The following is a 14,883-nucleotide window of genomic DNA, read 5'->3' on the forward strand; positions in this document are numbered from 1 at the left end:
ACAAAACATCTGCAAACAATTTTCTTGTGTGGGACAAATGTCTGCAGTCACTCTGTGTAATCGTGACATCATGCAGTGCTTATGCTGTTATGATTCCTCGGTACCCTGTGCTAGTCATCGGTTATGTGACCGCTGGCTTTTGTGAATTCACTTCTTTTGAGAGAAGCCAAACGAGTCTAGTCGGCAAGCACGCAAATCGCCTACTTGCCGTCACATGACCTCTGAGTGGCATGGGGTATTATAACAGTGTGCTCACCACACACTGTCATGATTTGCCAGTCTGTAGTCACATACACTCCCTGACAGAAGTTATGTTGCTTATCCATGTTGTGTAAATAAAAGCTTATAACCTGACGTTAAATTCATCAATTGGTTGTATAAATTATTCTTTTGAAAGCTGAAACCCTCCGAAATGTGGTTTAGGTTAAGAAAATAAATTGGCATCAATGCAGAAATATTGATCAGTTAATGCACACAGAATGGTCAGATTTTGGCAAGACAAAAGTTTTGTCGCCTGGTCATATAATGCGCCCAATCCTAGTTTGCATCCTCACCTGTGCTCAGTAAATGATTGGTTAATTAGTGTGTGTGTATAAAAAGAAACCCAGCACCCCAGACCTTCACTTGAACTGCAACTTGAGCTCTGACAACATACCAAAAATACACCCTGCTACCAAAGCCTGGATTATCAAGAGGCTGAAGACCAGATCCACTGCAGAGGTGGCTGGCACCTTTATGTGTCTCAGCGTCAAGAACAAATAATTAAAAAAAGATTTGAAGAGACTGGAGATGTGTTTAACAAGCTCAGGTCCGGCAGACCCCGGAAGACAACTGCTCAGTAGGAACGTTTGTTGGTTAGAAAATCCAAAGCAAGCCCCTCTTCCACTGCAGCAGAGCTCCAACAGGCCTGGTCACCTCAAGTCCCTGTGTCAACTAGAACAGTTTGTAGAATTCTGTCTCGAAATGGCCTCCATGGTCGAATCAGTGCCCAGAAGCCAGCACTAAACAAAAGGCAAATAAAAAACTGTGTGGCATTTGCAAAGTCCCACAGCCTGCTAAACAGATGGACACTGGAAAAGTGGGAGAAGGTGAATTTCTCTGATGAATCTTCAGTAGAATTACACCACAGCCGCCGCAAATACTGCAGGAGACCTACTGGAGCCCATATGGATCCACATAACACCCAGAAAACAGTTACATTTGGTGGTGGAAAGATCATGATCTGGGGTTACATTTAGTATGGGGGTGTGCGAAACATTTGCAAGGTGGAAGGCAATATCAATAGACTAAAATATCAAGAAGTATTAGCTACCTCTTATATTCCAAAACATAAAAGGGGTCAAATTCTGCAGCAGGATGGTGCTCCTTCTCATACATCCATCTCTACAACAAAGTTCCTCCAGGCAAAAAAAATCAAGGTGCTCAAGGACTGGCCAGCCCAGTCACCAGACATGAACATCATTGAGCATGTTTGGGGTAGGATGAAAGAGGAAGCTTGGAAGACAAAACCAAAGAATCTAGATGAACTCTGGAAGACATGTAAGACTGCATTCTTTGCTATTCCTGATGACTTCATTAATAAATTGTATGAATCATTGTTGAACTGCATGGATGCAGTCCTTTAAGCTCATGGAAGTCATACAAAATATTAAATATGACTCTAATAGCACCACAACTTAATTCACCAATGTTATCCAACATATATTTGTATTTTAAGTTAATTATTTGTTTGAATATCAAATTACTTTCTGTGGGCGACAAAACTTTTGTCTTGCCAAAATCTGACCATTCTGTGTCCATTAACCCCTTCACCCCCGGAGCTTTTTCCGTTTTCGTTTTTCGCTCCCCTCCTTCCCAGAGCCATAACTTTTTTATTTTTCCGTCAATTTGGCCATGTGAGGGCTTATTTTTTGCGGGACGAGTTGTACTTTTGAACGACATCATTGGTTTTAGCATGTCATGTACTAGAAAACAGGAAAAAAATTCCAAGTGCAGTGAAATTGCAAAAAAAGTGCAATCCCACACTTGTTTTTTGCTTGCCTATTTTGCTAGGTTCACTAAATGCTAAAACTGCCATTATGATTCTCCAGGTCACTACGAGTTCATAGACACCTAACATGACTAGGTTATTTTTCACCTAAGTGGTGGAAAAAAATTCCAAACTTTGCAAAAAACAAAACAAAACAAAATTGCGCCATTTTCCGATACTCGTAGCGTCTCCATTTTTCGTGATCTGGGGTCAGGTGAGGGCTTATTTTTTGCGTGCCGAGCTGGCGTTTTTAATGATAGCATTTTGGTGCAGATACGTTCTTTTGATCGCCCGTTATTGCATTTTAATGCAATGTCGTGGCAACCAAAAAAACGTAAATCTGGCGTTTCGAATTTTTTTCTCATTACGCCATTTAGCGATCAGGTTAATGCTTTTTTTTTATTGATAGATCGGGCGATTCTGAACGCGGCGATACCAAATATGTGTAGGTTGGGTTTTTTTTTTATTGATTTATTTTGATTGGGGCAAAAGGGGGGTGATTTAAACTTTTATATTTTTTTTATTTTTTTCACTTTTTTAAAAACTTCTTTTTTTTACTTTTGCCATGCTTCTATAGCCTCCATGGGAGGCTAGAAGCAGGCACAGCCCGATCGGCTCTGCTATGCAGCAGTGATCATAAGATCGCTGCTACACAGCAGATTTGCAGGTGTGCTGTGAGCGCCGACCACAGGGGGGCGCTCACAGCCACCGGCAATCAGTAACCATAGAGGTCTCAAGAGGTCTAAAATGCGCGCGTGTCCAGCCTCCCGTGACGTCACGGCTTGTGATTGGTCGCGTCGCCCATGTGACTGCGACGCAACCAATCACAACGCCGGAACGTAATTTTAAAATCCTGAAGGACCTGAAATTACGTCACGCTTGCTGTGATTGGTTGCGTCGCGGTCACATGGGCGGCGCGCGACCAATCACAAGCCGGGACTTCGCGTAAGGAAGTTAAAGCGAGAATTTTAAGCAAACAACGCTGCCGGTTCCCTTGGAAAGGTGCAGGCTGCGTCAGAGAGGTGAGTATAGCAATATTTTTTATTTTAATTCTTTATTTTACACATTAATATGGTTCCCAGGGCCTGAAGGAGAGTTTCCTCTCCTTCAGACCCTGGGAACCATCAGGGATACCGTCCGATACTTGAGCCCCATTGACTTGTATTGGTATCGGGTATCGGTATCGGATTAGATCCGATACTTTGCCGGTATCGGCCGATACTTTCCGATACCGATACTTTCAAGTATCGGACGGTATCGCTCAACACTAGTTATAAGCTTTTATTTACATGGATAAGCAACATAACTTCTGTCAGGGAGTGTAGAGTGACTGCAGACTTTTTCCCCAAGCCCGGGCAACCCCTTTTACTACACAATAATACACAAGTTTAACTGTGCAAAAGTAAGAAAACAAATAAATAAAAGATAACTTTGGTATTGCTGTAATTGAACTGACTTGCAGAATAACATTATCTCACCTATACTGCATTGTGAACACCATAAAAAGAAGCCAAACAAAATTAAAGTAAAAAAAGTTTGACACTGTCCTAAATAGTTGCATCCTGTAGCAATTATACTCCTGTAGTTCTCTTAAGTCATGGGTGGGGAATCTCAGGCTCACAGGCCTTTTAGGGCCCTCTATGACCTTTTTTACGCCCCCCGGGCACATTCCCGGGGACCACTGTGCTTGGGCCAGCAGCTCTATTTTGACGACCGACGGCCCAATAATTTCTTCATGCTCTGTGAGCAGTGTTCACGCCTGAATGTTGAGGAACATTCAGTGGAAGATTACATCCTTTCACCAGTGCCAGCGTCAAGACTTACTTTGTGGGCAGAGTTAGCGCGCAATTTGTACGGCCCCTGATGGATGGTTTAAATATCCAAATGGCCCTTGGAAGAAAAAAGATTCCTCACCTACCTATGTGCTGGACAGGTGGGAATGATCCCAATGGAAACAATGATATCACTACCTCCATCAGTTTCCATCTGCCATTTTAGTTAACACTGGTTGGAAATTGTAATGCATCTCTGGGTACATTTGAAGTGGGCCTTAATCAATACATACAGTCATACTTTTACTTTCAGATGTGCAGAAGAGTCATATGTATTTACCTTACATTAAAATAAAAAGGAATACATACATACCTATTTTCCTTTTATGTAATCATTCATTCATTTTAGGATAATGTATAAACAGCATTTAAAAAAATTGCCACCATTTTCCCATCTTGTGAATGGTTTCACCTTACAGCAGTATTTAGAAATATCCCCCAAACATTTTGAAAATAACATTTTAAAAATTCAACGCATCTGAAATAAGGAAAATAGTTTTTGCATATTCATTAAGACTCTAAACTTTAATCTAAAGAGGGGTGGGTATATATTTGTGCAATTCTCAGACATTAGGATTAGGCAATCTGTGTAAGGGCTCATTCAGACATCATTTTTTCGCATATGACATCTATCCCCGGTTTTAATGTATAGAACTCGTATCTATTAGGCTACATGGCTGTTCACATGTTCGAGTATTTTTATGTACAATGTTTCATAAAAAACATAGTTTTACAGGTTGGGTACCACAGGAGAGATGTCACTTGTCTAAAGTATTCCAGGTGATTGACAGGTCTCTCCTGTGTGAGAAAGCTATCAATTACCAGAGCAGGTTGAGAAGATGTCCGGTGGACTAGTCTGAACCCAGCCGAATTTCAAACTATGAATCAACCAGTGTCAAACCTCAGGCAGCATGAATCTAATGACAAGTTGCATTTAACTGTAAACATTTTTCAATCATAATATCCACTTTTTATAGGACACGACTGCCATGTAAAATAAAAGCATAAACATTTTAACCTATAAAGCTAAAAAAAAAAAAAATAATATTAATGTTTTTCATATTACTTCATGTTCTATACTTGCTATGCAGGCAATGGTGTATTGTGAGACTTCCCATATGCTAATTCAGATATTTTTCTGCTAAAACCATATATAATTCAGTACCTTTCATTACTGCCGTTCTGCTGGTTGTTGAAGCTACTTGAAGATGGCCGAGTGTTGCTTTCAGTAAACATACCCTCATTAAAACGAAGATACAAAGAAAACAAAATTGCCTAAGCTGATATACGGACTTCCTTGTTTTCTGATCTCCTTCTACTTCGTGGACGTTACTAGTTAACTGGGAAGTGTTTAACTGGAGTCATTTGACACCATCCACATCCTGTATACAGGTGGAAGAATAGTGAATGATCCTGCTCTGCAAGAATGAAAAACGTGTCCTCATTACTAGAATTTAACCTTACATGTAATATACAGTAACAAATGTATAAATAACAATAACAAACGTATAATAATATTCATCATGAATTAGATAACCCCTTTGTGACGGAGCCAATTTGCAACTTAACTACCAGGCCAATTTTTACAATTCTGACCACTGTCACTTTATGAGATTATAACTCTGGAACGTTTTAATGGATCCAATGATTCTGAGATTGTTTTTTTCATGACATATTGTACTTCATGTCAGTGGTAACATTTCTTCGATATTACTTGTGTTTATTTATGAAAAAATGGAAATATGGTGAAAATTTTAAAATTTTTGCAATTTTCAAACTTTGACTTTTTATGCCCTTAAATCAGAGAGATATGTCACATAAAATAGTTAATAAATAACATTTCCCACATGTCTACTGTACAACAGCACAATTTTGGAAACAACATTTTTTTTGTTAGGAAGTTATAAGGGTTAAAAGTTGACCAGCAATTTCTCATTTTTACAACAAAATTTACAAAACCTTTTTTTTAGGGACCATCTCACATTTTAAGTCACTTTTAGAGGTGTACATGACAGAAAATACCCAAAAGTGACACCATTCTAAAAACTACACCGCCAAGGTGCTCAAAACCACATTCAAGAAGTTTATTAACCCTTCAGGTGTTTCACAGCAGCAGAAACAACATGGAAGGTAAAAATGTACATTTAACTTTTTAGTCACAAAAATGATCTTTTAGCAACATTTCTTTATTTTCCCAAGGGTAAAAGGAGAAAGTGGACCCCAAAAGTTGTTGTTCAATTTGTCCTGAGTATGCTGATACCCCATATGTGGGGGGAATCACTGTTTGGGCACACGTCGGAGCTTGGAAGAGAAGTAGTGACGTTTTGTAATGCAGACTTTGATGGAATGGTCTGCGGGCGTCATGTTGCGTTTGCAAAGCCCCTGATGTACCTAAACAGTAGAAACCCCCCACAAGTGACCCCATTTTAGAAACTAGACCCCCAAGGAGCTTATGTAGATGTGTGGTGAGTACTATGAACCCCCAAGTGCTTCACAGAAGTTTATAATGTAGAGCCGTGAAAATAAAAAATCATATTTTTTCCACAAAAATGATTTTTCAATCCCAAATTTTTACTTTCACAAGGGTAACAGGAGAAATTGGACCCAAAAGTTATTGAGCAATTTGTCCTGAGTACAATGATACCCCATATGTGGGGGGGACCACTGTTTGGGCCCATGGCAGAGCTCGGAAGGGAAGGAGAGCTGTTTTGGAATGCAGACTTTGATACAATGGTCTGCAGGCGTCATGTTGCGTTTGCAGAGCCCAGATGTGCCTAAACAGTAGAAACCCCCCACAAGTGACCCCCTTTTGTAAACTAGACACCCCAAGGAACTTATATAGATGTGTGATGAGCACTTTGAACTCACAAGTGCTTCACAAAAGTTTATAATGCAGAGCCATGAAAATCTTTTTTTTTCCATAAAAATGATTTTTTTAGCCCCCAATTTTTTTATTTTCCCAAGGGTAACAAGAGAAACTGGACCCGAAAAGTTGTCCAATTTGTCCTGAGTACACTGATTCCCTATATGTGTGAGAAAACTACTGTTTGGGCACACGTCCGGGCTCAGAAGGGAAGTAGTGATGTTTTGGAATGCAGACTGATGGAATGGTCTGCGGGTGTCATGTTACATTTCCGGAGCCCCTGATGTGCCTAAACAGTAGAAACACCCCACAAGTGACCCCATTTTGGAAACTATATCCCCAAGGAGATTATCTAGATGTGTGGCGAGCACTTTGAATGCCTAAGTGCTTCACAGAGGTTTATGAAGCAGAGCCTTGAAAACAAAAAATCTTTTTTTTTTTCCACAAAAATGATTTTTTAGCCCCAATTTTTTTATTTTCCCAAGAGTAACTGGAGAAACTGGACCCAAAAACTTGTTGTCCAATTTATCCTGAGTACGCTGATGCCCCGTATGTCGGGGTAAACCACTGTTTGGGTGCATGGCAGAGCTCAGAAGGGATGGAGCACCATTTGACTTTTTGAATGCAAAATTGGCTGGAATCAGTGATGGAGCCGTTTGGAGACCCCCTGATGTACAGTGGAAACAGTGGAAACCCCCCAATCCTAACTCCAACTATAACCCCAACACACCTCTTATCCTAACCATAACCCTAATCAAAACCCTAACCCCAACACACCCCTAACCCTAATCCCAACCCTAACCATAACCCTAACCACAAACCTACCCCTAATCCTAAACCTAACCCTAATCCAAACCCTAATCCCAACCCTAACCTTATTCCCAACTCTAACCCTAACTTTATACCCAACCCTAACTTTAGCCTCAACCCTATCCCTAACTTTAGCCCAACTTACTTTAGCCCAACTGTAACCCTAATTGGAAAATGGAAATAAATACATTTTCTTTATTTAATTATTTTTTACTAACTAAGGGGGTGATAAAGGGGGGTTTATTTACTATTTTTTTTATTTTGATCACTGTGATAGGGTCTATCACGGTGACAAAAATGAACCAATAAGAAAAATCTTCCTATTGTTGCCGGGTGCCGGCCAGCAGGTCTCGGCGGGAGCACTGCGCATGCGCCCGCCATTTTCTCCCAGAAGAAGAAGAAACCAGAGGCACGGGGGACTTCAGGGGCCATGGAGGGACAACGTAGGTACCGGGGAGGGATCAGGGACTCTATTTCCCTCTCCTCTGATGAGCGATCACAATAGAGGAGAGAGAAATTAAATGCATATCGGACTTTTTTTGCCGCCGCCGTTACACGGTTAGTAACGGCGATCGCAAAACAAGGGGTAAAAACCAACCCAAATCATGTTCTTTGGGTTCTCAGCTACCCCCTGCAGCCGAGACCCCAAGATCTGCGGAGTGCCGGTCAGATTCGGCGGGCGCACTGTGCATGCGCCCACCGTTTTCTTCCCGTGAGAAGATGGCGGCGCCCATGGGGGAAGCATGAGTGCTGAGGAGCACCAGAAGGTACCGGGGAGGGATCAGGGACCCTATTTCTCTGTCCTCTGATGTGCGATCACTTCGGAGGACTGAGAAATTAAATGTCAAATTGCGCTTTTTTTTGTGGGTGCCAGTATACAGTTAATACCGGCGATCGCAACCTGGGGGTCGGTAAAAACCGACCCAAATTATGTTCTCTGGGGTCTCAGCTAACCCTGCCAGCCAAAACCCTGGAGAAAATCTGACTCTGGGGGGGGCACTATACACTTTTTCCACAGCACCGTTAATTAACGGCACTGTGGTTTAAGTACCCTTAACTACTGCCGATAAAAGTCGTATCATCGGTCGTTAAGGGATTAAATTGAAATCAATAACAGTAAGGTTTTCTAAAAGTGCTCAAAACTTTCCCACTTCTCAACATTCAACGTACCATACAGTGAGGTGTCGGCTGTTTTATACCTCTTTAATGCATTTAACTATGTAAGTACTGCTATAAGTCTCTGACTGCTGAATTTCATTACACTGTCAAAATAAAAAAAACCTATACTGACATTCGGTGCTGGCGCCGTTCCAGCGGTGTCAGCACTCACAGTCCCAGAGCTCTGATGCGGTGGAATGACATCGGTGGTGATCGGTGCCCTATGGAATGGCGCCGGCACGGGAGGTGAGTATAGATTTTTTTTTTTATAGAGGCCAAATGTTTACTTCAGGAACAGGTTGCCCTATTAGTGGACAACCCATTTAAGGAGAGATACATGTAAGGAGTTAGGCTTGCATAGCAAAGCTGAAAGCTTTAATTTGTAGGACACAGCATTGATCTGCTTGATGACCTCAAAGGGATCGATAAAGCGAGGACCCAACATGTAAGATGGACGCTTGAGATGGATATGTTTCGAGGAGAGCAACATCTTATCTCCCAGATGAAAACATGGTGGATTCATGCATCTTTTGTCAGCATACCTTTTCATTCATTCTGAGGACTTTTCAAGAGTCGCTTTGGTGTGCCTCCAGATCATGGCGAAATCTTCTGTGAGGGCACCGGCTGCAGACACTACAGAAGCTTCCAACACTGGAAGAGGACTACCAGGCTGTTTGCCTAGTCATCATGGTACACATTCATGGAATGGAGCAGAAAATTGGACAGAATTTGGTCGACCCTTTCCACTTGACAGTTAAATAGAAGATGGTATTCAGGAAAGAAATCCAAGACCACATTCAGAAATTTACAAGTGGCTCTCCAGATTGTGGATGTAAAATGGACGCCCATTTCAGATACAATGTGATGAGAAAATCCTTTAAGACAGAAAGTGTGCTGAATAAACTGTACAGCTAGCACAGAAGCAGATGGAAGACCAGACAATAGGGTAAAGTAAGCTATCTTTGAGAAGCAGTGCACCACCACCCAGATGACGTAGCATCCAGAGGACACAGGACGAACCATGATAAAATTCATGGCAAAGTGCTGCCAGGGAGCTGAAGGCACAGGAAATGATGAAACTTGCCCAGATGGTGCCCCCACAGCAGAACATGCCTCCTATCCACCTATCCAATTCTGGTACTAAATTCTTCCTTGAAGGAATCTGAGACAAGTTTAGCAGATCCAAAGTAACCATCTTGGAAGGCTTGATGACAAGATGGGGTTCCTCCTTTTGGTCGGTGGGTAGAAAGGACCTAGAAAACAAATCCATCTTGACGTTCTTGTCTTTTCTTTTCAATGTTCTTTTTATTAATTTTAACAAATTTAAATGTACAGTAACAAATTTTAACAAGTCACAACAAAGAAATAAACTTGAGCCATATCATACAGACAAATGGTCAGATATAAATCGTGAATATAGAGACTTGAGCGTTGATATTGATTAATAACGATGGATTACTACATAAGGATCAGTATCCATGGTGATTGGTATTAGAGTGGTTTAAAAATCTCATCAGAAAACGGTTGGTCTGTGGGTTAAGACACTGGGTATAACTTGTCTTAATTGCGAACAAGAAGTGTTCGTAAAAAAAATTAACAGTGGAAGAATAGAAAAGAGGTAGAAAAGGGGGGACAAGCGGGTGAGAAAAAAGAGAAGATGGAGTGAGTTGGGAAGGTAGCGGGGGGGAGCACCTTATAACAATCTCGGATGACCATCAATTTGGGTCTTCAGAATCCGTATAGCAGTGAGCTCTATATAGAGCCCATGGACGCCACTTCTCTGTAAATTTTGCTCGTGAATGGTGTACTGAAGCAACCAGTTCTGCCATGCGGTATAGCTGATCTAATTTCGCTAATAACTGGGAATGTGAGGGTACGTTTGCTGACTTCCAGTATAACGGAATCAGTAGTTTAGCAGCGGCTATGATATTGCTGATAAGAGTGATTGAACAGACATGCTCGGACCCAATAGGGAAATTTAAGAGTGTAATTTCGGGTGTCAGTTTCAGTGTTTTCCCCATAATTTCTTGAATGGTCTTCTCCACCGATGACCAAAAGATTTTTATAATCGGGCATGACCACCATAAATGTATGTAGTCTCCAATCCCTTTCTCACATCTCCAGCACGTGGTTGAGGCACTAGCCTTCCAGGCCCGAATCTGCGTCTGTGATATATACCACCTTGATATTATTTTGAAGGAGTTTTCCTGAGTTTTAACACATCTTGTAGGACCATGTGAATATTTATAGATATGTTGCACTTGTGCCTCGGTAAACAAATAGCCCAGGTCCTTTTCCCATTTTGTTATATAAGCTCTTTTTAGACAGAGGTTTTCCGGTTAAGAGCGAATGATATATTGTGGAGAGTATGTTTGAAGGTCTAGATGTTTTAGCGCATAATGTTTCAAAGGGCATAAGATTTTGCGTGGAGTCTGGGTTATACTGCAGTTGTTTCAGTGAATTTTTGAGAGAGGAATATTGTATAAAATTGAGATTTGCAAGACCCGGAAGTTTACCAATTTCTGCTAATGGGAGGAGTACACCGTCTAACATTAGTCGGTCTATAGCTATATCAAACCCTTGTTGTCTGGAAATATCCCTTTTTGTTGTTGTGAGTGTGTGTTGCAAGATGTCCGCAAGTGTAAATAGTGGAGACGAAGGAGGGAGAAGAATGTTGTAAGTTTTGGCCCAGATTCTAAAAAGCGATAGGGTATGCGGGTTGCGGGATTTTGGGGGTGGCTGCGCCTTAGTATAAGTCAATAGAAGTGGTCTGATGGGTAGAGGAGAGAGTCCACCCTCCACCGCCAGCCACTGTTTGTTCCGAGTGCCTCGGATTAAGTCAACTGCTCGCGACAATACTGCGGCATAATAATATTTTCTTATATCAGGAGCACCCATGCCACCATTGGGTCTGGATAGCGTTAGCGTGCGGTAACCAATTCGCGGTTTAATATTTTTCCAGATACATTGGAGAAATAAGGAGTTTATTTTAACTAGATAGGAGTCTGGGATGTGTATAGGGAGCATTTGAAATAAATAAATGAATTTGGGTAGAATTAAACTTTTAAGGAGGTTTTTCCTTCCTGTCTGTTAGGACTCTGGTGACATACTTGCAACATTTTGTCTCTGCTAGGCAGGATGACTGGGCATCTTTGCTACCTTGGGCGGAATTTGCCTTGAACAACGCCGTAGCCGATTCCACTGGTCAGACTCATTTTCTCCTTAATTACGGCCAGCATCCACGTGTCCCTGTGCCCATGCCCGTGTCCGTGTCATCCACCGATTCTAGGGTGGCAGACTGGGCGGTGGAGGCACGTGACATCTGGGACCGCACACAGGATGCCATACGGGCCTCCAAGGAGAGAATGAGGGTTTCGGCTGATACACACCGGCGCCCCGCTCCGACCTTTGCTCCTGGCGACTTAGTGTGGCTCTCCGCCCGTAACTTCAGGCTGCGAGTTGAGTCCACTAAGTTTGCGCCTCGCTACATTGGCCCGTTCAAGGTTCTGGAACAGGTCAACCCTGTGGTCTACCGTTTGGTTATTCCTCCACCCCTTGGTATCACCGATACTTTTCACGTTTCCCTCTTAAAGCCTGTTCATTTGTCCCGGTTTTCTGAGTCATCTGCCGGGACATCGGGTTCATCCACAGATGAGTTTGAGGTGAATGCTATCGTGGGGTGCAAGGTGGTACATGGCAAGAAATTTTATCTGGTGGACTGGAAGGGTCACGGTCCAGAGGATAGAACCTGGGAGCCTGTGGAGCACATTCGGGCTCTGCTGCTCATTGCAGCTTTTGAGCGTAGCGAGGCTCAAGGAGGGGGGGGCAATGTTAGGAGTCGAGTTTCCTCTGCTGCACAGGGGGAATCTCGATCCGTGTCTGCTGCGGTCTCCCATTCTGCATCAGCCGCAGTGGAGCCTGCTCAGCGGAGACGTCGGTCCCAGCGTCTCACTAAGACTGATACTGTGCAAAGGGTTACTGCTGCCTCTCCAGGCTCTGCTATTGTACCCTGCACTGATCTGCGGTGAGCAGGCTTTTCTGGGACTAAGTCCTGCTTTGCACACACTGAGCATGCCCAGAGTAAGATCTCTCAGTGGAGATCAAGGGTCACATGCTCAGGTACTGCAGCCAAATCTATTGGTTCTTCTAGGAAGGTCCTGTAGGTGCGCAGGCTCTGTAGCAGCCTCTCATTGGTCCTTCTAGGAAGGTCCTGTACGTGCTGCAGCTATTTAAGGCTTGCATGGCCGCACGGCCATGCGCTAGTATCTTCCTAAGTTATGTGCTTTGCGCCAGTGTTGTCATGTGTTTGTATGTGTTCAGAGACCCGGCTGAAATAAGCCCCTAGAATGCTGGCACCTCCGGCGAGGAGATTGTGCTTGTGTGTATTCAGGGACCTGGCTGAAATAAGCCCCTAGAATGCTGGCACCTCCAGCGAGGAGTTTTGTGTGCATGCATGACCACTGACTGCTCTCGTTTGGGTAGTTAGCCTGTGCCTCTGTGAAAGTCTAACAGGGCACAGAGCTTTGCTTTCTCGGCCACTCTGTGAAGCTAACAGAGCTGGTTCATACCGCCATATAGTGCCGCCAATTACTTAGCAGCAGGTTCTTTCCTACACGGTGGATCCCGGGTTGCAAACGCACCAATCCCATCTAATAAATATACTCAGTGCGTTCCGCCAACCCTAACACTGTCCATGACAGGTATTGGTCTCTCCAGGATTTAATAGTAGATTTCACTTTATCGAGTAAAGGATAGAAGTTAAGGGCAAATAATTTTTTATGGCTCCTGCATATTTTAATTCCGAGGTACGTAATGAATTGTTTAGGCCATGAGTAGGGGTAAAGTTTCTTTAGCTTAGATAGAGTATGTGGGGGGACATTGAGGTCTAGTGCCTCCGATTTTGATAGGTTTACTTTGAAATTAGTAAGGGAGCTATATTCCTCTAATACCTTTGTTTGGGGTTTCTATACATATCCATTATTGATATAATTAGTTGCTGTAGAAAACCAAAACTTATCAGGGTCTCCTCTAGATAGGTCCAGTCCACCCTGTCGAAGGCTTTCTCCGCATCAGTCCCGAGTATAACTAAGGGTAATTTTCTTTCCTTTGCATAGTGCATCAGATGTAGTATTTTATAAGCATTATCCTTTCCCTCTCTGCCTGCCACAAAGCCTGTCTGATTTGTATCAGTTCTGGCAAGAACATAGCTACTCTTCATGCTATCATGCTAGCGAATAGTTTCAGGTCTACATTCAGCAATGAGATTGGTCTATAGCTGCTACACTGTTCTTGGTCTTTACCCTCTTTGTATATTAATGATATTTTAGCTTCTAATGTTTGTGTAGGAAAATGATCACCCTTTAATATTGAATTGCACATGTTTAAGAGGCGTGGGAGGAGCACAAGAGGAAAGGATTTATATTATATTGTTGGCAGTCCATCAGGACCAGGGGCTTTCCCTGGAGGGGTCCCCGACAGGGTGGACTGGAGCTCCTCCATCTGGAATGGCTTAATTAAAAGGTGTTTTTGAGGGGCTGTCAGTTGGGGTAAATTTAGGCTCGTTAGGAAGGTCTTAATAGTGCATTTCCGTTCAGATTTATCGGGACTGGACTCTTTTGGGCGTAGATTATAGAGTTGTTTATAATAGTTTAGGAATTCTGACTCTATTTGCTTATAGTTTTGGGTACTATGGCCACTCGCGGATTGGATGGAATGTATATAGGTAAGCGCTTGCCTTTGTCTGAGCTTTGATAGCGTTAATTTTGTTGCTTTGTCACCATGCACGAACATTTTGGTTTGCCACGAGGTGTACCATTTCATTGATTTTAAGTTTAAAATTGCCTTTTTTTGGTTAGTTCCTCTAGTAGTTGTTGTTCTGCTTGTTTTTTGTGTCGTGTTTCTAGATCATGAATTTCTTTATATAGAGTGTTTATCTCTTGTTGTCTCTGTTTATTGAGATGCGAGGAGATTGAGATTAACTCTCCTCTAATTACAGATTTATGGGCCTCACACAGCATCGAAGCGGAGATCTCTCCAGTATTGTTTTGTTCAAAGTATTGATTAAGTTTTTGTTCAATGCGAGTTTTGATTTCCGGAGAGTTCAGGATGGATTCATTAAGTTGCCATGATCTATTTATAGAAAAGGGTTTGGTTAGTGTTGTTTGAAACAGCACTATGGAGTGGTCTGAGTG

At 42.4% G+C, this 14,883-nt stretch overlaps 1 protein-coding gene across 1 annotated transcript in view; it reads right to left on the bottom strand.

Annotated features, from left to right (window-relative positions):
• Window positions 1-5,183, bottom strand: part of SLC35B3 (solute carrier family 35 member B3) — a 157,402-nt gene extending 152,219 nt beyond the window's left edge. The window contains exon 1 of the mRNA XM_077269839.1: window positions 5,027-5,183. Within this exon, the coding sequence (XP_077125954.1) occupies window positions 5,027-5,097 (71 nt within the window). The 5' untranslated portion in view covers window positions 5,098-5,183. The remainder of the gene's footprint in view (window positions 1-5,026) is intronic.
• Between the last annotated feature and the right edge of the window lie 9,700 nt (window positions 5,184-14,883).

Source organism: Ranitomeya variabilis, chromosome 6 (assembly GCF_051348905.1).
Source record: "Ranitomeya variabilis isolate aRanVar5 chromosome 6, aRanVar5.hap1, whole genome shotgun sequence".
Taxonomy (NCBI): Eukaryota; Metazoa; Chordata; class Amphibia; order Anura; family Dendrobatidae; genus Ranitomeya; species Ranitomeya variabilis.